The sequence below is a fragment of the Myxine glutinosa genome, chromosome 2, assembly GCF_964187855.1.
Source record: "Myxine glutinosa chromosome 2, kmMyxGlut1.1, whole genome shotgun sequence".
Lineage (NCBI taxonomy): Eukaryota > Metazoa > Chordata > Myxini > Myxiniformes > Myxinidae > Myxine > Myxine glutinosa.
Window position 1 is genome coordinate 111,950,520 of NC_136262.1, and position 21,359 is coordinate 111,971,878.

The window sequence follows — 21,359 nt, forward strand, 5'->3', positions numbered from 1 at the left end:
AAGAATATTTATTACGGAACCCGAGAACAATGAAACGTGCCGGTAATAACTAAACCCCTCTAATGGAGCGCTCCCACACTTCACTTCAAATACAAGACAATGGAATATTTAATAAAAGCAAACGTTGTGTGGTGTGTGTATTTGTCTGGATGTGGTCCGTCAGGAATTGTCCAGGCAACGGTGTTCACGCTCTGTCAGGCCTCACTGAGCGCCTCGCTCACGCCGGTCTCGCCCGCTCAGCGGCAAGCCTCGCTCGCACGTGAACGCCAGGGAGGAGAATCGACAGCGCTCCAACGTTTCCCCAACGTCCGTCCTAACGCAGGCAATTTGTGGATGGCAAAGGAAAAAGGGTCCAGGCAAGGAGAGAGAAAGAGAAAGGCAAGGGCAGAAGGGAGGTCCGGGCAGGAAAGAAGCTAAAGTGAGAAGAAGGAAATGTCGGCTAGCCTGTGTTTTATTGCTCGTTGGCTGACATCAGCTCCCTCCCTCTGCCAACCAGTGCGTCGTTTCCTTGTGCCCTTTCGCGCCTTCTCACGTCACCGGCGCTTCTCCTCCAATCAGCGGCCTGCTTCTCGGTAGTGGTTTTGCGCCTTCCGCACTGATTGGCCGTGGTGTCATCGCTCGGTGGCCAATCAGTGTGGCACGTCCTTCACCTTCCTTACCCCCAATCACGGGGAAGCTTTCTGTCCCTCCGCTGACCAATCACACGTTCTTCCCTACTCGGCCAATCGGTGGCCTGCTCTTTGCTCGCCCCTCCCCCCTGTCAATCACGAGTTCTCCTGGGCGTAGTTCTCAGCCTGCCTGATCGATGTTTGCCTGCTATGGCGCCATAGTGTATGGTTGCCTCCTGTTTGTTCTTTCGTCAGTCATTGTGAGAGGGGAATTAATTAATGTGGTGCGCTATTGGGGCTAACTAATGTCCATGAGTGCATTGCCATACGGGACAAATGGAATGATAACCGGGTCCAACACACAGGGGAACTAGCATAATCCCTACTCTACCTACCACACGATCATCCTTGTATGATCACAGATATACACTTAATCCGACAACCCGCCTAAACAAACTTATTGCAGGTGAGGATTCCCTATCACGACAGACGAAGCACCTACCTATGCAGATCTACCTGGATCTAAATATGCTCTACCCAACCGACATAACATTACCATGCATTTAATGGAAGAAAATCAAGATTTTAGAGTTGGAAGTGCTCTTCCTCTTTTGAAGCTGCTTGGCAAACATTTGTTATGGACGATGTCCGCTACATCGATCTCATTTGTCGGACAACAGATTGCCAAACGAATAGTTGAACCGACATAACAATACATTTATAGGCTAAATTATACAAGCTCTATCATTGGCCTGTACAACTGCTATTTTTATTTAGGTGGAAAGTATAAGAGAAGGGTTGGACCCGTAGTCAATAGTCATTCAGAACGACCTCCTGTAATGAGTGAAGACAAAAGAGGAGTCATCCACAATGAGTGGCCGACGATCCAATGGTTCCGTGGAAATTCTACCGAGGCTAGCTAGACTTCCTGAAGATTCGAGTCCGGTGTCCTCACCCATTGGCATCGGTTGCCCTTCGTAGTCGAAGATGCTTGTTCAGATGAACCGTATCGACTAGCTGGTAAAATTTGTTTTTGGTGCGGAAGCTGCTACACCCACACTTGTGTCACTGGGTGAGGAGGAAGGAACTTCCAAGAAGACCAGAGCACTTGCTACCCGCACTTCGGGCAGCAATTCGGAATTTGTTCAGGGTATTCTTTGCGAGGAACACCTTGGGATCTTTAACTTCCACCAATGACCTGTCCTGACTTAACGTCCTTCTGAGGGATGACACACACATTGATGAGGGACGGCACACACATTGATGAGGGATGACACACACATTGATGAGGGACGGCACACGCATTGATGAGGGATGACACACACATTGATGAGGGACGGCACACACATTGATGAGGGATGACACACACATTGATGAGGGACGGCACACACATTGATGAGGGATGACACACACATTGATGAGGGACGACACACACATTGATGAGGAACGGCACACACATTGATGAGGAACGGCACACACATTGATGAGGAACGGCACACACATTGATGGGGGACGGCACACACATTGATGAGTGGTGGCACACACATTGATGAGGGACGGCACACACATTGATGAGGGACGGCACACACGTAGATGAGGGATGGCACACACATTGATGAGGGACGGCACACACATTGATGAGGGATGGCACACACATTGATGAGGGACGGCACACACATTGATGAGGGACGGCACACACATAGATGAGGTACGGCACACACATTGATGAGGGACGACACACACATTGATGAGGAACGGCACACACATTGATGAGGAACGGCACACACATTGATGAGGGACGGCACACACATTGATGAGGGACGGCACACACATTGATGAGGGACGGCACACACATTGATGAGGGACGGCACACACATTGATGAGGGACGGCACACACATTGATGAGGGACGGGACACACATTGATGAGGGACGGCACACACATTGATGAGGGACGGCACACACATTGATGAGGGTCGGCACACACATAGATGAGGGACGGCACACACATTGATGAGGGACGGGACACACATTGATGAGGGACGGCACACACATTGATGAGGGACGGCACACACATAGATGTGGGACGGCACACACATTGGTGAGGGACGGCACACACATTGATGAGGGACGGCACACACATTGATGAGGGACTGCACACACATTGATGAGGGACGGCACACACATTGATGAGGGACGGCACACACATTGATGAGGGACGGCACACACATTGATGAGGTACGGCACACGCATTGATGAGGGACGGTACACACATTGATGAGAGACGGCACACACATTGATGAGGGACGACACACACATTGATGAGAGACGGCACACACATTGATGAGGGACGGCACACACATTGATGAGGGACGGCACACACATTGATGAGGGACGGCACACACATTGATGAGGGACGGCACACACATTGATGAGAGACGGCACACACATTGATGAGGGACGGCACACACATTGATGAGAGACGGCACACACATTGATGAGGGACGGCACACACATTGATGAGGTATGGCGCACACACATTGATGAGGGATGACACACACATTGATGAGGGATGTCACACCCATTGATGAGGGATGACCCACACATTGATGAGAGATGACACACACATTGATGAGGAACGGCACACACCTTAATGAGGGACGGCACACACATTGATGAGCGACGGCACGCACATTGATGAGGGACGGCACACACATTGATGGGGGATGGCACACACATTGATGAGGGACGGCACACACATTGATGAGGGACGGCACACACATTGATGAGAGACGGCACACACATTGATGAGGGATGGCACACACATTGATGAGGGATGACACACACATTGATGAGGGATGGCACACACATTGATGAGGGACGGCACATACATTGATGAGGGATGGCACACACATTGATGAGGGATGGCACACACATTGGTGAGAGACGGCACACACATTGATGAGGGACGGCACACACATTGATGAGGGACGGCACACACATTGATGAGGGACGGCACACACATTGATGAGGGATGGCACACACATTGATGAGGGATGGCACACACATTGATGAGGGATGGCACACACATTTATGAGGGATGGCACACACATTGATGAGGGATGACACACACATTGATGAGGGATGGCACACACATTGATGAGGGACGGCACACACATTGATGAGGGATGGCACACACATTGATGAGGGACTGCACACACATTGATGAGAGACGGCACACACATTGATGAGGGATGGCACACACATTGGTGAGGGACGGCACACACATTGATGAGGGATGGCACACACATTGATGAGGGATGGCACACACATTGATGAGGGATGGCACACACATTGATGAGGGATGGCACACACATTGATGAGAGACGGCACACACATTGATGAGGGATGGCACACACATTGATGAGGGATGGCACACACATTGATGAGGGATGACACACACATTGATGAGGGATGGCATACACATTGATGAGGGACGGCACACACATTGATGAGGGATGGCACACACATTGATGAGGGACGGCACACACATTGATGAGAGACGGCACACACATTGATGAGGGATGGCACACACATTGATGAGGGATGGCACACACATTGATGAGGGACGGCACACACATTGATGAGGGATGGCACACACATTGATGAGGGATGGCACACACATTGATGAGGGACGGCACACACATTGATGAGGGATGACACACACATTGATGAGGGATGACACACACATTTATGCCCCTGTGAAACACCAGGGTGACAGTTTTAGCTGGTTCTGGATTCAAACCCAGGCTGGACAGCTCAGAGGGGAGTGTTCATACCTTTGGGCTGTCCTCCTTGCCCACCGGCTGAACCATAGACCACCACTCTACCCAAAACATCATGGGTGGCAGAGACACTGCTTGAAGTTGCTTTTTACACTTTGTATTCCACGCATGATTCACGCAAATCAATAATTAATTAAATATGGATTTCTATGTGTCTCGTGAGTGCGGTGTATGATATACTGCATGTACTACATTGTTGTGCGCAGCAGCTGGGACACTACGAGGTGCTGGTTGGTGCACCACGAACCGCAGACCAAATGCTCGGGATGTACCTGGACCTTTTGGGGCAGTACCCTGCACTGTCTGCTCTCATTGATCCGCTCTGCAGTCAGGTCAGAGTGCTGTACGTCCGCAAATCCGTGTGTCTGTTTGTCTCCCTGTCATTTTAGTAAATTTTAGTAAAGGAGTAATATCCCTTTACAAATACACGATTCAAAGCCTATTGGTCAAGTCTGAATGAAACCTGAGCCTTTCAAGAGGCATTCTCACCAACACAAGCTGTCTCATTGAAGGGATTGTGAATGTGGACAGAGTGACAGACCTAAGGAGTCTTAGTTCAAGTGTCCTGTATGCAGTTGACATAGACAGCTGTAATGATATTCAAAACGCCAGAAGCATACTCCATGATGCAGCATCACATCTGGCACTGTAGCACATCCCCATCGGATATCATGGTATGGAGGAGAGTGGAACTCCATTGGAGATGTCAGTTGGAGCCTGACTCAATCCAAGGGTGCTGTCCCTGAAGGTGTAGTGATAGATATCCGACAGGTTGGTGCAGGATGTGGTGCGCTTGCTTTTGATTTGTCTAGTCTGAGTTTGATTCCCGATCCGATTATAAACTCTCGGATTGGTGCTCCTTAGACGTGGCGTTGCACCGCAAAGTATGCCTTCCGCCGGATGGACATTAAGCTGGGTGTCCCATGTGCTAGCATTCGTTTCTGGATGTTAAAGATCCCACGACGTGTTTTGCAAACAGTGGGCGAGTTATCACAGGCACCCTGAACAAATTACAAATTCCTACCCAAACTACAGCTGGTAAGGCAATGGCAAACCAGCCAGTGTAACCCTTGTCAATAAACTGCTTTGGCAGCACTTACACTCTGTAACAGGGTGTGGTACATCAGAATCAGAACCCCTGCCCGAGTGGTATTCATGGCAAACCTGGATGTGCTCCATGTGAAAGACTGTGCTCCATGTGAAAGACTGTGCTCCACGTGAAAGACTGTGCTCCATGTGAAAGACTGTGCTCCATGTGAAAGACTGTGCTCCATGTGAAAGACTGTGCTCCACGTGAAAGACTGTGCTCCACGTGAAAGACTGTGCTCCATGTGAAAGACTGTGCTCCATGTGAAATACTGTGCTCCATGTGAAAGACTGTGCTCCATGTGAAAGACTGTTCTCCACGTGAAAGACTGTGCTCCATGTGAAAGTCTGTGCTCCACGTGAAAGACTGTGCTCCATGTGAAAGACTGTGCTCCATGTGAAAGACTGTGCTCCATGTGAAAGACTGTGCTCCATGTGAAAGACTGTGCTCCATGTGAAAGACTGTGCTCCATGTGAAAGACTGTGCTCCATGTGAAAGACTGTGCTCCATGTGAAAGACTGTGCTCCACGTGAAAGACTGTGCTCCACGTGAAAGACTGTGCTCCATGTGAAAGACTGTGCTCCATGTGAAAGACTGTGCTCCACGTGAAAGACTGTGCTCCACGTGAAAGACTGTGCTCCATGTGAAAGACTGTGCTCCATGTGAAAGACTGTGCTCCACGTGAAAGACTGTGCTCCATGTGAAAGACTGTGCTCCATGTGAAAGACTGTGCTCCATGTGAAAGACTGTGCTCCATGTGAAAGACTGTGCCCCATGTGAAAGACTGTGCTCCATGTGAAAGACTGTGCTCCACGTGAAAGACTGTGCTCCACGTGAAAGACTGTGCTCCATGTGAAAGACTGTGCTCCATGTGAAAGACTGTGCTCCACGTGAAAGACTGTGCTCCACGTGAAAGACTGTGCTCCATGTGAAAGACTGTGCTCCATGTGAAAGACTGTGCTCCACGTGAAAGACTGTGCTCCATGTGAAAGACTGTGCTCCATGTGAAAGACTGTGCTCCATGTGAAAGACTGTGCTCCATGTGAAAGACTGTGCCCCATGTGAAAGACTGTGCTCCATGTGAAAGACTGTGCTCCATGTGAAAGACTGTGCTCCATGTGAAAGACTGTGCTCCATGTGAAAGACTGTGCTCCATGTGAAAGACTGTGCTCCATGTGAAAGACTGTGCTCCATGTGAAAGACTGTGCTCCACGTGAAAGACTGTGCTCCACGTGAAAGACTGTGCTCCATGTGAAAGACTGTGCCCCATGTGAAAGACTGTGCTCCATGTGAGAGACTGTGCTCCACGTGAAAGACTGTGCTCCACGTGAAAGACTGTGCTCCATGTGAAAGACTGTGCTCCATGTGAAAGACTGTGCTCCACGTGAAAGACTGTGCTCCATGTGAAAGACTGTGCTCCATGTGAAAGACTGTGCTCCATGTGAAAGACTGTGCTCCATGTGAAAGACTGTGCTCCACGTGAAAGACTGTGCTCCACGTGAAAGACTGTGCTCCATGTGAAAGACTGTGCTCCATGTGAAAGACTGTGCTCCATGTGAAAGACTGTGCTCCATGTGAAAGACTGTGCTCCATGTGAAAGACTGTGCTCCACGTGAAAGACTGTGCTCCACGTGAAAGACTGTGCTCCACGTGAAAGACTGTGCTCCATGTGAAAGACTGTGCTCCATGTGAAAGACTGTGCTCCATGTGAAAGACTGTGCTCCATGTGAAAGACTGTGCTCCATGTGAAAGACTGTGCTCCACGTGAAAGACTGTGCTCCACGTGAAAGACTGTGCTCCATGTGAAAGACTGTGCTCCATGTGAAAGAATGTGCTCCACGTGAAAGACTGTGCTCCATGTGAAAGACTGTGCTCCATGTGAAAGACTGTGCTCCATGTGAAAGACTGTGCTCCATGTGAAAGAATGTGCTCCATGTGAAAGACTGTGCTCCATGTGAAAGACTGTGCTCCATGTGAAAGACTGTGCTCCATGTGAAAGACTGTGCTCCACGTGAAAGACTGTGCTCCACGTGAAAGACTGTGCTCCATGTGAAAGACTGTGCTCCATGTGAAAGACTGTGCTCCATGTGAAAGACTGTGCTCCACGTGAAAGACTGTGCTCCATGTGAAAGACTGTGCTCCATGTGAAAGACTGTGCTCCATGTGAAAGACTGTGCTCCATGTGAAAGACTGTGCTCCATGTGAAAGACTGTGCTCCATGTGAAAGACTGTGCTCCATGTGAAAGACTGTGCTCCACAGTCTTTCACATGGAGCACAGTCTTTCACATGATGTTAAAAATGATCTACGTGTTGATATCCTTTTTGGTCTACAACTGCCATTGGCAGGTACATGAGGCTCCAATAGTAAGTCTCCAATGCCAGATCACATAAGATCAGTTACTCCCCCCCTTCCCCACTCCTTTATCGCGTATTAAACATACGTAAAGTTGTTTAGAAAAAGTAAACAAAGTTGAAAGATGGCAAAAGGTTCCACCAGGAAATAGCCCAATATCAAATTTTGGGTAAATGTTTTCCCTGTTTTGACCCCTGTGACTCTAAAGTACCCACCGACTGGGGCATGAACCGGGTGGCAAATCCAAAAACCCGGTACACATTTCATGCATCCCCAATGTTGATCGCATATGCAAAGTTTGATTTGATAATAATTGCATTCATTGGCATCTGACCTTTTGCCCCGCCCATGGGGGTGGGGCCAAAATGTGGGCGGGGCCAAAATGTGGGTGAGGCCAAAATGTAGGTGGTGCCAAAGTGTGGGTGGGGCCAAAATGATACCGCTCTTGCACCTTCTTGACATGTCGGGATCATAACGACTAAGTTTGGTGAATTTCTTCACAACTGTTTAGGACTTTAGGAGGAGATCGCGTGACAGACGGACGGATAGGCGGAGCTGATTACAATATCCCCCTTGTTTGTTTGTTTCTCAAGAAGCGTGAGGACAACAACCCTTTTTGCATGTTATTTATCATAATCCCATAACCCTCATATGTGGTGCATCTACCTGGGACCAGGACACCGAGTCCTGGACCCGTCTCGCCGAACAAGCCCCATCGTGCCCGTTGCTGGTGAAAGTTGCTGGCGATGATCTAGTTCCTGGAAAAGAGCTTCCAGGCAATGGAGTGGTGTTGCCTCTTGAAGACCATGACACCCTGAGTTCGCTGTTGGAGGTCTCACAGGCCCTGCGAGGTGAGGTTCGACCCGATGTCTTCATACCCACCCGTATTTAACGATGACACACGTCACATATGTGACGTCATCATGCAAATAACAGTGATTGCCAAAAATTGGGCCCTCCCGAGCAATGGCGTTCATTTTCATACGAGCGGATGGAAGATGTGTATAAACATCAGGAAGGTCATTGTTACCATGCAACAACAGGTCATTTAGGTGTGTGAGCAGGCCCAGGCTCTTTGGTGTACATAGCACCATGTTATACAATGCCTCCTTTAGGTGTGTGAGCAGGCCCAGGCTCTTTGGTGTAAATAGCACCATGTTGTACAACGCCTCCTTTAGGTGTGTGAGCAGGCCCAGGCTCTTTGGTGTAAATAGCACCATGTTGTACAACGCCTCCTTTAGGTGTGTGAGCAGGCCCAGGCTCTTTGGTGTAAATAGCACCATGTTGTACAATGCCTCCTTTAGGTGTGTGAGCAGGCCCAGGCTCTTTGGTGTAAATAGCACCATGTTGTACAACGCCTCCTTTAGGTGTGTGAGCAGGCCCAGGCTCTTTGGTGTACATAGCACCATGTTATACAATGCCTCCTTTAGGTGTGTGAGCAGGCCCAGGCTCTTTGGTGTAAATAGCAACATGTTGTACAACGCCTCCTTTAGGTGTGTGAGCAGGCCCAGGCTCTTTGGTGTAAATAGCACCATGTTGTACAATGCCTCCTTTAGGTGTGTGAGCAGGCCCAGGCTCTTTGGTGTAAATAGCACCATGTTGTACAACGCCTCCTTCAGGTGTGTGAGCAGGCCCAGGCTCTTTGGTGTACATAGCACCATGTTATACAATGCCTCCTTTAGGTGTGTGAGCAGGCCCAGGCTCTTTGGTGTAAATAGCACCATGTTGTACAATGCCTCCTTTAGGTGTGTGAGCAGGCCCAGGCTCTTTGGTGTACATAGCACCATGTTATACAATGCCTCCTTCAGGTGTGTGAGCAGGCCCAGGCTCTTTGGTGTAAATAGCACCATGTTGTACAACGCCTCCTTTAGGTGTGTGAGCAGGCCCAGGATCTTTGGTGTAAATAGCACCATGTTGTACAATGCCTCCTTTAGGTGTGTGAGCAGGCCCAGGCTCTTTGGTGTAAATAGCACCATGTTGTACAATGCCTCCTTTAGGTGTGTGAGCAGGCCCAGGCTCTTTGGTGTAAATAGCACCATGTTGTACAACGCCTCCTTTAGGTGTGTGAGCAGGCCCAGGCTCTTTGGTGTACATAGCACCATGTTATACAATGCCTCCTTTAGGTGTGTGAGCAGGCCCAGGCTCTTTGGTGTAAATAGCACCATGTTGTACAACGCCTCCTTTAGGTGTGTGAGCAGGCCCAGGCTCTTTGGTGTAAATAGCACCATGTTGTACAACGCCTCCTTTAGGTGTGTGAGCAGGCCCAGGCTCTTTGGTGTAAATAGCACCATGTTGTACAACGCCTCCTTTAGGTGTGTGAGCAGGCCCAGGCTCTTTGGTGTAAATAGCACCATGTTGTACAACGCCTCCTATAGGTGTGTGAGCAGGCCCAGGCTCTTTGGTGTAAATAGCACCATGTTGTACAACGCCTCCTTTAGGTGTGTGAGCAGGCCCAGGCTCTTTGGTGTACATAGCACCATGTTATACAACGCCTCCTTTAGGTGTGTGAGCAGGCCCAGGCTCTTTGGTGTAAATAGCACCATGTTGTACAACGCCTCCTTTAGGTGTGTGAGCAGGCCCAGGCTCTTTGGTGTAAATAGCACCATGTTGTACAACGCCTCCTTTAGGTGTGTGAGCAGGCCCAGGCTCTTTGGTGTAAATAGCACCATGTTGTACAACGCCTCCTATAGGTGTGTGAGCAGGCCCAGGCTCTTTGGTGTAAATAGCACCATGTTGTACAACGCCTCCTTTAGGTGTGTGAGCAGGCCCAGGCTCTTTGGTGTAAATAGCACCATGTTGTACAATGCCTCCTTCAGGTGTGTGAGCAGGCCCAGGCTCTTTGGTGTAAATACTAAATAGCACCATGTTGTACAACGCCTCCTTTAGGTGTGTGAGCAGGCCCAGGCTCTTTGGTGTAAATAGCACCATGTTATACAACGCCTCCTTTAGGTGTGTGAGCAGGCCCAGGCTCTTTGGTGTACATAGCACCATGTTATACAATGCCTCCTTTAGGTGTGTGAGCAGGCCCAGGCTCTTTGGTGTAAATAGCACCATGTTGTACAACGCCTCCTTTAGGTGTGTGAGCAGGCCCAGGCTCTTTGGTGTAAATAGCACCATGTTGTACAATGCCTCCTTTAGGTGTGTGAGCAGGCCCAGGCTCTTTGGTGTACATAGCACCATGTTATACAATGCCTCCTTTAGGTGTGTGAGCAGGCCCAGGCTCTTTGGTGTAAATAGCACCATGTTGTACAACGCCTCCTTTAGGTGTGTGAGCAGGCCCAGGCTCTTTGGTGTACATAGCACCATGTTGTACAATGCCTCCTTTAGGTGTGTGAGCAGGCCCAGGCTCTTTGGTGTAAATAGCACCATGTTATACAACGCCTCCTTTAGGTGTGTGAGCAGGCCCAGGCTCTTTGGTGTAAATAGCACCATGTTGTACAACGCCTCCTTTAGGTGTGTGAGCAGGCCCAGGCTCTTTGGTGTACATAGCACCATGTTGTACAATGCCTCCTTTAGGTGTGTGAGCAGGCCCAGGCTCTTTGGTGTACATAGCACCATGTTATACAATGCCTCCTTTAGGTGTGTGAGCAGGCCCAGGCTCTTTGGTGTACATAGCACCATGTTATACAATGCCTCCTTTAGGTGTGTGAGCAGGCCCAGGCTCTTTGGTGTAAATAGCACCATGTTGTACAACGCCTCCTTTAGGTGTGTGAGCAGGCCCAGGCTCTTTGGTGTAAATAGCACCATGTTGTACAACGCCTCCTTTAGGTGTGTGAGCAGGCCCAGGCTCTTTGGTGTAAATAGCACCATGTTGTACAATGCCTCCTTTAGGTGTGTGAGCAGGCCCAGGCTCTTTGGTGTAAATAGCACCATGTTGTACAACGCCTCCTTCAGGTGTGTGAGCAGGCCCAGGCTCTTTGGTGTAAATAGCACCATGTTATACAACGCCTCCTTCAGGTGTGTGAGCAGGCCCAGGCTCTTTGGTGTACATAGCACCATGTTGTACAACGCCTCCTTTAGGTGTGTGAGCAGGCCCAGGCTCTTTGGTGTAAATAGCACCATGTTGTACAACGCCTCCTTTAGGTGTGTGAGCAGGCCCAGGCTCTTTGGTGTAAATAACACCATGTTGTACAATGCCTCCTTTAGGTGTGTGAGCAGGCCCAGGCTCTTTGGTGTAAATAGCACCATGTTGTACAACGCCTCCTTTAGGTGTGTGAGCAGGCCCAGGCTCTTTGGTGTAAATAGCACCATGTTGTACAACGCCTCCTTTAGGTGTGTGAGCAGGCCCAGGCTCTTTGGTGTAAATAGCACCATGTTGTACAACGCCTCATTTAGGTGTGTGAGCAGGCCCAGGCTCTTTGGTGTACATAGCACCATGTTGTACAATGCCTCCTTCAGGTGTGTGAGCAGGCCCAGGCTCTTTGGTGTAAATAGCACCATGTTGTACAACACCTCCTTTGTATCTACGAGCAGGCCCGGGTCTGTTGATGGTAATGATGCCTCATGCTGGGACTAGGCCACATATGGTCAACTGTTGGCAAGACGGGAGTGAAAGTTTCATGTTTTTCAACAACCTTGGCTCCCATCTTGTATTTCTTCAGCCTTCAAGCAATGTTTTTACGTTGTTGTCATTCTTTTGTTGTGCAGACGACAAGAAGAGCCTGGTCTTGGCAGGCAGAGCCACGGACGGCCTTGATTACTCACTGGTTGACTTGGTGAGTGCCTTATCCGGTACAGGGTGTCCGGAAACCTCGGGTTGCTTTCGATTAGACCGATGATGCATCCTCCTTGACATCATCACCATCGTTATCCCACGGTCGCCCCCGGTCCAGGCGGTGGGATTGCAGGCCCGTTGGCTGAAATTGGGCCTCCTGAGCTGGGCCGATCACACTGCCATGGGGAATCGGCTTGCACAGGTGGGGCGGGAGCTGTTGCGTTGCGGAACGCAGGACCCGCTGCTCGTGGACACTTCCTGTCTGGCGGCCGAATGATGGTACGTTTGCCCTCATGGTGCTAAACACATGCCCTAAATTGCCTGAATTCCAAGCACTATACTCCCTCCAGGTCTTCAAAACAGGTGTTCACCACCATCTCTTATCTTCCCCCATCCAAAACCTTGATCTTTTCTACCCCCGTTAATTCACCCCAGATCCACTGTTTTGAAATACCGACTTCTTTCCTGGAAGTCCTAGTAGTGTCCATTTGTTTTCTTACCTCTCCCCACCCTTCCCGCCCCTCCCCCCTTCGCCCCCCTCTCCTTTCCCATGCCTCCTCCCCTAAAGCCTCTCCCTCCCACAGATCTCCCGATGTGCCTGCTCTCTACTGTTGTACATGTGTGCTTCCCCCTCTGTCCCCATCTTGTCTCCCGCTCCCTTTTTTATACGTTTTATGTGTCGGTTTGTTTTTTTTTGTCATTAATGTTAGCTCTTACATGAGCCTCGATCTTGTATTTAAAAAAAACAAACAAACAAAAAAAAACAGAACTGTTTACACTCTTAATGCATTCTATCGATTTTTATCATTTTAAGAATAAAACTGATGATCCCGATAATCCATAACTCCTGTTTATGACCGGAATGTTGGTTGTGGAAGTGATGGGGAGGGGGAGGAGAGGGGAGGGAGTAACGGTGTAACGAGCATAGTGCAGACTCCAAGGGGTCTTTACACCAGGTATGTTGGTGAACTCTGGTAACCAACTGAGGATCTTGTTATACAAAGCACTAGATACTTTCAAAATGCAAATAATCAATAGTTGCCATGGAAACAGCAATTTGGAAATGTCGAAAAGTTTGACTGATCAAGTGTTTTAAATGATCGATTGTTGTGCAAAACAAAGTTGGCCGACAAGTCTAATTACGGCCTAATCGGTGTGTCGTATGGTTCGGATGGCCTTGACCTCTGACTAAATTTGAGCAGATTTGACTCGCACGCACAAATAACCTGTGCAAGTTTCAATTTGACATCTTGAGAAATTGTTCATATATACGGGAAATAATGAAACCACAAAAAGTCCCATTTGATTATTTGGGTGAATGACGAGGGCTTGTGAGGACAGCGTGCTCCGAGATGCGGCACCCCCACCAGGCTTGGCTGAGATGGTTGAAATCTACCTGGACTTGAAGCTTGTGTTTTATAGTGTATTGTGCACACGTGGTGGATCCCAACCCTGCTCCCTCCCATCCCTCCATGAAGGCTTTCTGCATGACCTTCCCTCCTTCGCTCTTATCTCATCACAACCCTCTTTCCTTTCTCCCTCCCCACACTTCTCTCTATTTGCTATTTTGTTTTTAATGTTTTTGACGACAACACCAACTTCTTCAATTACTTTCGTCGACTTGAAATATCTATTTATGTTTTTCTATTTATGTTTTTGATTGTTACAATTTTGTATTTCTATTATAAAAGGAGTCAAAGTCTCTCTCCCTCTTCTCATCGATAACACTCATTTTCTATGAACAAGGGGCTCAGGTTGTTCACGTTTTTAACTCTTTGAGTGTTTCATTTTTCCAGTATGCAAGACGAAAATATGGTATTTCTTTTCAGGCAAACTGAATAAAACGTCCATTGTTTGTAAGTCGAGCATAAAAGGCAACCATAGGAACAAACACTTAAATAGGAATAAACAATACAGACTGTTGAACAATGATGTGGGCCACGATCGTGGCCAACAGCGTGAAAACAGTTAAAAAGGAGAAGGCAGATCACTCATGTGGAGATTCACATTGAGCTCCTTCCGTTCCACGCACAAGCCACAGCAGTAACACTCTGTTTCTCCGATCTCTTTTCAGCCTCTCTCGCCGCAGTCTCCCCAAGGTGTATTTTTGCTGCTTCTGAACATCACGCATGCCATCTTCACGAGTCGTCGACATCACACATGACACACGCCATCTTCACGAGCCCTGAACATCACGCATGACAGACAACATCTTCACGAGCCCTGAACATCACGCATGCCATCTTCACGAGTCGTCGACATCACACATGACACACGCCATCTTCACGAGCCCTGGACATCACGCATGACACACAACATCTTCACGAGCCCTGAACATCACGCATGCCATCTTCACGAGTCGTCGACATCACACATGACACACGCCATCTTCACGAGCCCTGGACATCACGCATGACACACAGCATCTTCACGAGCCCTGAACATCACGCATGCCATCTTCACGAGTCGTCGACATCACACATGACACACGCCATCTTCACGAGCCCTGGACATCACGCATGACACACAGCATCTTCACGAGCCCTGAACATCACGCATGCCATCTTCACGAGCCCTGGACATCACACATGACACACGCCATCTTCACGAGCCCTGGACATCACGCATGACACACAGCATCTTCACGAGCCCTGAACATCACGCATGCCATCTTCACGAGTCGTCGACATCACACATGACACACGCAATCTTCACGAGCCCTGGACATCACACATGACACACGCCATCTTCACGAGCCCTGGACATCACGCATGACACACAACATCTTCACGAGCCCTGAACATCACGCATGCCATCTTCACGAGTCGTCGACATCACACATGACACACGCCATCTTCACGAGCCCTGGACATCACGCATGACACACAGCATCTTCACGAGCCCTGAACATCACGCATGCCATCTTCACGGGTCGTCGACATCACACATGACACACGCCATCTTCACGAGCCCTGGACATCACGCATGACACACAGCATCTTCACGAGCCCTGAACATCACGCATGCCATCTTCACGAGCCCTGGACATCACACATGACACACGCCATCTTCACGAGCCCTGGACATCACGCATGACACACAGCATCTTCACGAGCCCTGAACATCACGCATGCCATCTTCACGAGTCGTCGACATCACACATGACACACGCCATCTTCACGAGCTCTGGACATCACACATGACACACGCCATCTTCACGAGCCCTGGACATCACGCATGACACACAGCATCTTCACGAGCCCTGAACATCACGCATGCCATCTTCACGAGTCGTCGACATCACACATGACACACGCCATCTTCACGAGCCCTGAACATCACATATGACACACGCCATCTTCACGAGCCCTGAACATTACATATGACACACGCCATCTTCACGAGCCCTGGACATCACATATGACACACGCCATCTTCACGAGCCCTGAACATCACATATGACACACGCCATCTTCACGAGCCCTGGACATCACATATGACACACGCCATCTTCACGAGCCCTGAACATCACATATGACACACGCCATCTTCACGAGCCCTGGACATCACATATGACACACGCCATCTTCACAAGCCCTGGACATCACATCTACCATCTTCACGAGTTGCGCACACCATCTTCATGAGACCATCCCCGAGCTACATCTTCGCCCCCAGCTCACGGTATTCCTCACAAGTGGAAGGCCCTTGTGGCGATGGTGGAGGGCGGTTTTGGTGAAAACCACTCTTTGGTTCCTTTTTCATTTGTTGTGTTTATATCCTCTGAACGTAAACCGGACAGGTGATATTGTTGTTGTTTAAAGGTTTGTGATAGACACAGCAAGTTATTGGTTCAAATCAAACTGTAAGCTCCTGGCTCATTGCTCGTTTGTACTATTGGCTGAATATGATGACTCGTTCATGGTTCAGCTATCAGTGGGGTGTGTGAGGTGTGGAGGAAACCGTGGTTTGCTTTTCACGTATTGTTTCAAATCAGGAAATATGAACCGGGTTTACATTGGTTTTAAAATAGAAATGAACCCACACCCTACACATGGCGCGTCCTGATCCCGTTTACTGTATCGTCTTCCCTTGTTCCACACTCCTCCTCCTCCTCCTCCTCCTCCTCCTCCTCCTCCTCCACCCTACCCTCTCCAGCCTGTATCCTCTCCTCTCCACCGCAGCCTCTCCCTCCACCGCACCCTTTCCCAGCCACCGCAGCCCCTCCCTCAAACGCACCGTACCCTCTCCACCCCGTTACCTCCCCTTTCCACCCCGTACCCTCCCCTTTCCACCCCGTACCCTCCCCTTTCCACCCCGCACCCTCCCCTTTCCACCCCGCACCCTCCCCTTTCCACCCCGCACCCTCCCCTTTCCACCACGCACCCTCCCCTTTCCACCCCGTACCCTCCCCTCTCCACCCCGTACCCTCCCCTCTCCACCCCGTACCCTCCCCTCTCCACCCCGTACACTCCCCTTTCCACCACGCACCCTCCCCTCTCCACCCCGTACCCTCCCCTCTCCACCCCGTACCCTCCCCTCTCCGCCCCGCACCCTCCCCTTTCCACCCCGTACCCTCCCCTCTCCACCCCGTACCCTCCCCTCTCCACCCCGTACCCTCCCCTCTCCACCCCGTACCCTCCCCTCTTCACCCCCTACCCTCCCCTCTCCACCCCGTACCCTCCCCTCTCCACCCTGTACCCTCCCCTTTCCACCCCGCACCCTCCCCTTTCCACCCCGCACCCTCCCCTCTCCACCCCTACCCTCCCCTCTCCACCCCGTACCCTCCCCTCTCCACCCCGTACCCTCCCCTCTCCACCCCGTACCCTCCCCTTTCCACCACGCACCCTCCCCTCTCCACCCCGTACCCTCCCCTCTCCACCCCGTACCCTCCCCTCTCCGCCCCGCACCCTCCCCTTTCCGCCCCGTACCCTCCCCTCTCCACCCCGTACCCTCCCCTCTCCACCCCGTACCCTCCCCTCGCCACCCCGTACCCTCCCCTCTCCACCCCGCACCCTCCCTTTTCCACCCCGAACCCTCCCCTCTCCACCCCGTACCCTCTCCTCTCCACCCCGTACCCTCCCCTTTCCACCCCGTACCCTCCCCTTTCCACCCCGCACCCTCCCCTTTCCACCCCGCACCCTCCCTTTTCCACCCCGTACCCTCCCCTCTCCACCCGTAACCTCTCCTCTCCACCCCATACCCTCTCCTCTCCACCCCGTACTCTCCCCTCTCCACCCCGTACCCTCCCCTCTCCACCCCGTACCCTCCCCTCTCCACCCCGTACCCTCCCCTCTCCGCCCCGTACCCTCCCCTCTCTGCCCCGTACCCTCCCCTCTCCGCCCCGTACCCTCCCCTTTCCACCCCGTACCCTCCCCTTTCCACCCCGCACCCTCTCCTCTCCACCGCATCCTCCCCTCTCCACCGCATCCTCCCCTCTCCACCCCGCACCCTCCCTTTTCCACCCCGCACCCTCCCTTTTCCACCCCGTACCCTCCCCTCTCCACCCGTACCCTCTTCTCTCCACCCCGTACCCTCTCCTCTCCACCCCGTACCCTCTCCTCTCCACACCGTACCCTCCCCTCTCCACCCCGTACCCTCCCCTCTCCACCCCGTACCCTCCCCTCTCCACCCCGTACCCTCCCCTCTCCACCCCGTACCCACCCCTTTCCACCCCGTACCCTCCCCTCTCCACCCCGCACCCTCTCCTCTCCACCGCATCCTCCCCCCAGCCACCGCAGCCCCTCCCTCCACGCCACCACCCCCCTTCTTCGGACGCATGCCCATTCCCTTCTTCACTCCCTTCAAAATGAACCAGAGACAGATTTAAAGACCTCTGGTCTCCACACATGGATTTCAAGCTACACTGGATCAGAGGGCTGATGCAAGTTTCATTGTTTCAAATGTGATGCAGAAATTAAAACGTTTATCGAGTGGGTAAAAGCCTTGTTGCATTTTTTCTCATTGCTCCGTATGTTCGAATCCCACGATAATTCAACAGGGAATCCCCGCAGTCCTGTGATGGAGTGGTGACTTGGCCAGGATTAGCCCCGGTCTTAATCTTCCATAACTAGTCTTGAGCACCCCGATACCATCGATCACCACCTCCATGTTGTAATTGTCATTAACAAGCATTAAAACGAAGCCCTTGATTGTGTTCTTATCGATAAACTTTTAATTTGAGGTTTCATTAAATTCTCACAAAACGTTTCCTGTGAATAATCATAAAAACTAGACCAATGCGACTGCGTCGCCAATATACCGCGTAGTCCCTGCCCATGACAACGGGTAGATGCCCTCGTTCACTGTCCTAACAATAAACAAGTTTGATTTAAATCCCTTCAGCTGTTCTCAAGTACCACATTTTACCAGACGTTACAGGTTTCACATCGATCGGTGAAGCGGTTTCAGAGAAGGTTTTTTATATTGACTTTCAAGCTAATATGGCCGCCAAACCATGTGACATGAATTATTCAAGGATAGCATGGTATACGAAAAACATGAGGAACATGTGTGAAGTTTCTGTTCGATCTGTTCAGCCGTTCTGGAGGAGTGGCTTTTTAAAGTTTTATTCTTCAAAAAATCATAGCCGCCAAACCATGTGACCTATGACGTCATGGTCGTGGAACTTTTTGTTCGTCATGGATATGAGATCATGCATGTAATGTTTTGCTCGATCTGTTTGCCGTTTCGGAGAAAAAGGATTTTTGGGAGATTTTAAGGCTTTTGTGTTAAAACAAATATGGCGGCCGAACCATGTGACCAATGACGTCATTCAAAATTATCACCAATTTATCCCTAGATGACACTCAATAAAGTTAATCTTGATCGGATGAAGTATTGTACATGTCGAATTATGACGTCATAATGGAGGCATCTGTGACATCATTAACATATGTTATTCCACATGGAGAGATCTTTACAACGAGCCATGTCTCAATTTTTTCTATGCAGACTTTCGGAGATATAGAGGTGCAAAGTTTTTCTGTTTTTCCAAGATGGCGCCCATACCACGTGACATATGACGTCATAATTGTCATTTAAAATTTCAATAGGAGGTGCAACGATGGTGAAAATTTCCTGTCACTCAGACCAACGGTTGCAGAGAAAAGCATACTTATTCTGTGCAGACAAACAAACAAACAGACAAATGAAAAATCACTCATAGAGCGACACTTAGCAAAACAGAACAAAGCAGAATGGCACTCAGTAGGGCATCCTTTTGACCTCAAATAATTGGTGGTTCAATTCAGTGAGCTGATATGAAAATACAATTCAAATTTCAATTCAATCAGATGAATATTGAGGCTTTTAGAAATTCAAAAAAAGTGGTTGACCTTTGGCCTATGTTGACCTTTTAGCCTACGCTGATCTCAAAAATAGATGGTGGTTGAATTCATTTTGCTGATATGTAAATCCTCTTCAAATTTCAAGTCAATCGGATTAAAATTGAGGATTTTAGAAATTTGAAAAAAGTGGTTGACCTTTGGCCTATGTTGACCTTTTGGCCTATGCTGATCTCAAAAATAGTTGTTGGTTGAATTCAGTTAACTGATATGTAAATCCCATTCAAATTTCAAGTGAATCGGATGAAAATTTAGGATTTTAGAAATTTTAAATTGTTGTTGACCTTTGACCGATGGTGATCTCAAAAATAGTTGGTGGTTGAATTAAGTAAGCCGATATGTAAATCCTATTCAAATTTCAAGTCAATCGGATGAAAATTGAGGATTTTAGAAATTTGAAAAAAGTGGTTGACCTTTGGCCTATGTTGATCTTTTAGCCTACGCTGATCTCAAAAATAGATGGTGGTTGAATTCATTTTGCTGATATGTAAATCCTCTTCAAATTTCAAGTCAATCGGATGAAAATTGAGGATTTTAGAAATTTGAAAAAAGTGGTTGACCTTTGGCCTATGTTGACCTTTTGGCCTATGCTGATCTCAAAAATAGTTGTTGGTTGAATTCAGTTAACTGATATGTAAATCCCATTCAAATTTCAAGTGAATCGGATGAAAATTTAGGATTTTAGAAATTTTAAATTGTTGTTGACCTTTGACCGATGGTGATCTCAAAAATAGTTGGTGGTTGAATTAAGTAAGCCGATATGTAAATCCTATTCAAATTTCAAGTCAATCGGATGAAAATTGAGGATTTTAGAAATTTGAAAAAAGTGGTTGACCTTTGGCCTATGTTGATCTTTTAGCCTACGCTGATCTCAAAAATAGATGGTGGTTGAATTCATTTTGCTGATATGTAAATCCTCTTCAAATTTCAAGTCAATCAGATGAAAATTGAGGATTTTAGAAATTTGAAAAAAGTGGTTGACCTTTGGCCTATGTTGACCTTTTAGCCTACGCTGATCTCAAAAATAGATGGTGGTTGAATTCATTTTGCTGATATGTAAATCCTCTTCAAATTTCAAGTCAATCGGATTAAAATTGAGGATTTTAGAAATTTGAAAAAAGTGGTTGACCTTTGGCCTATGTTGACCTTTTGGCCTATGCTGATCTCAAAAATAGTTGTTGGTTGAATTCAGTTAACTGATATGTAAATCCCATTCAAAGTTCAAGTGAATCGGATGAAAATTTAGGATTTTAGAAATTTGAAATTGTTGTTGACCTTTGACCGATGGTGATCTCAAAAATAGTTGGTGGTTGAATTAAGTAAGCCGATATGTAAATCCTATTCAAATTTCAAGTCAATCGGATGAAAATTGAGGATTTTAGAAATTTGAAAAAAGTGGTTGACCTT

At 49.0% G+C, this 21,359-nt stretch overlaps 1 protein-coding gene across 1 annotated transcript in view; it reads left to right on the plus strand.

Moving 5' to 3' along the window:
- ENO4 (enolase 4) overlaps positions 1 to 17,065 on the plus strand; it is a 45,516-nt gene extending 28,451 nt beyond the window's left edge. Inside the window, exons 9-13 of the mRNA XM_068109305.2 lie at positions 4,658 to 4,783; positions 8,569 to 8,743; positions 12,540 to 12,607; positions 12,725 to 12,885; positions 14,681 to 17,065. Of these exons, the coding sequence (XP_067965406.2) occupies positions 4,658 to 4,783; positions 8,569 to 8,743; positions 12,540 to 12,607; positions 12,725 to 12,883 (528 nt within the window). The 3' untranslated portion in view covers positions 12,884 to 12,885; positions 14,681 to 17,065. The remainder of the gene's footprint in view (positions 1 to 4,657; positions 4,784 to 8,568; positions 8,744 to 12,539; positions 12,608 to 12,724; positions 12,886 to 14,680) is intronic.
- The last annotated feature ends 4,294 nt before the right edge of the window (positions 17,066 to 21,359 follow it).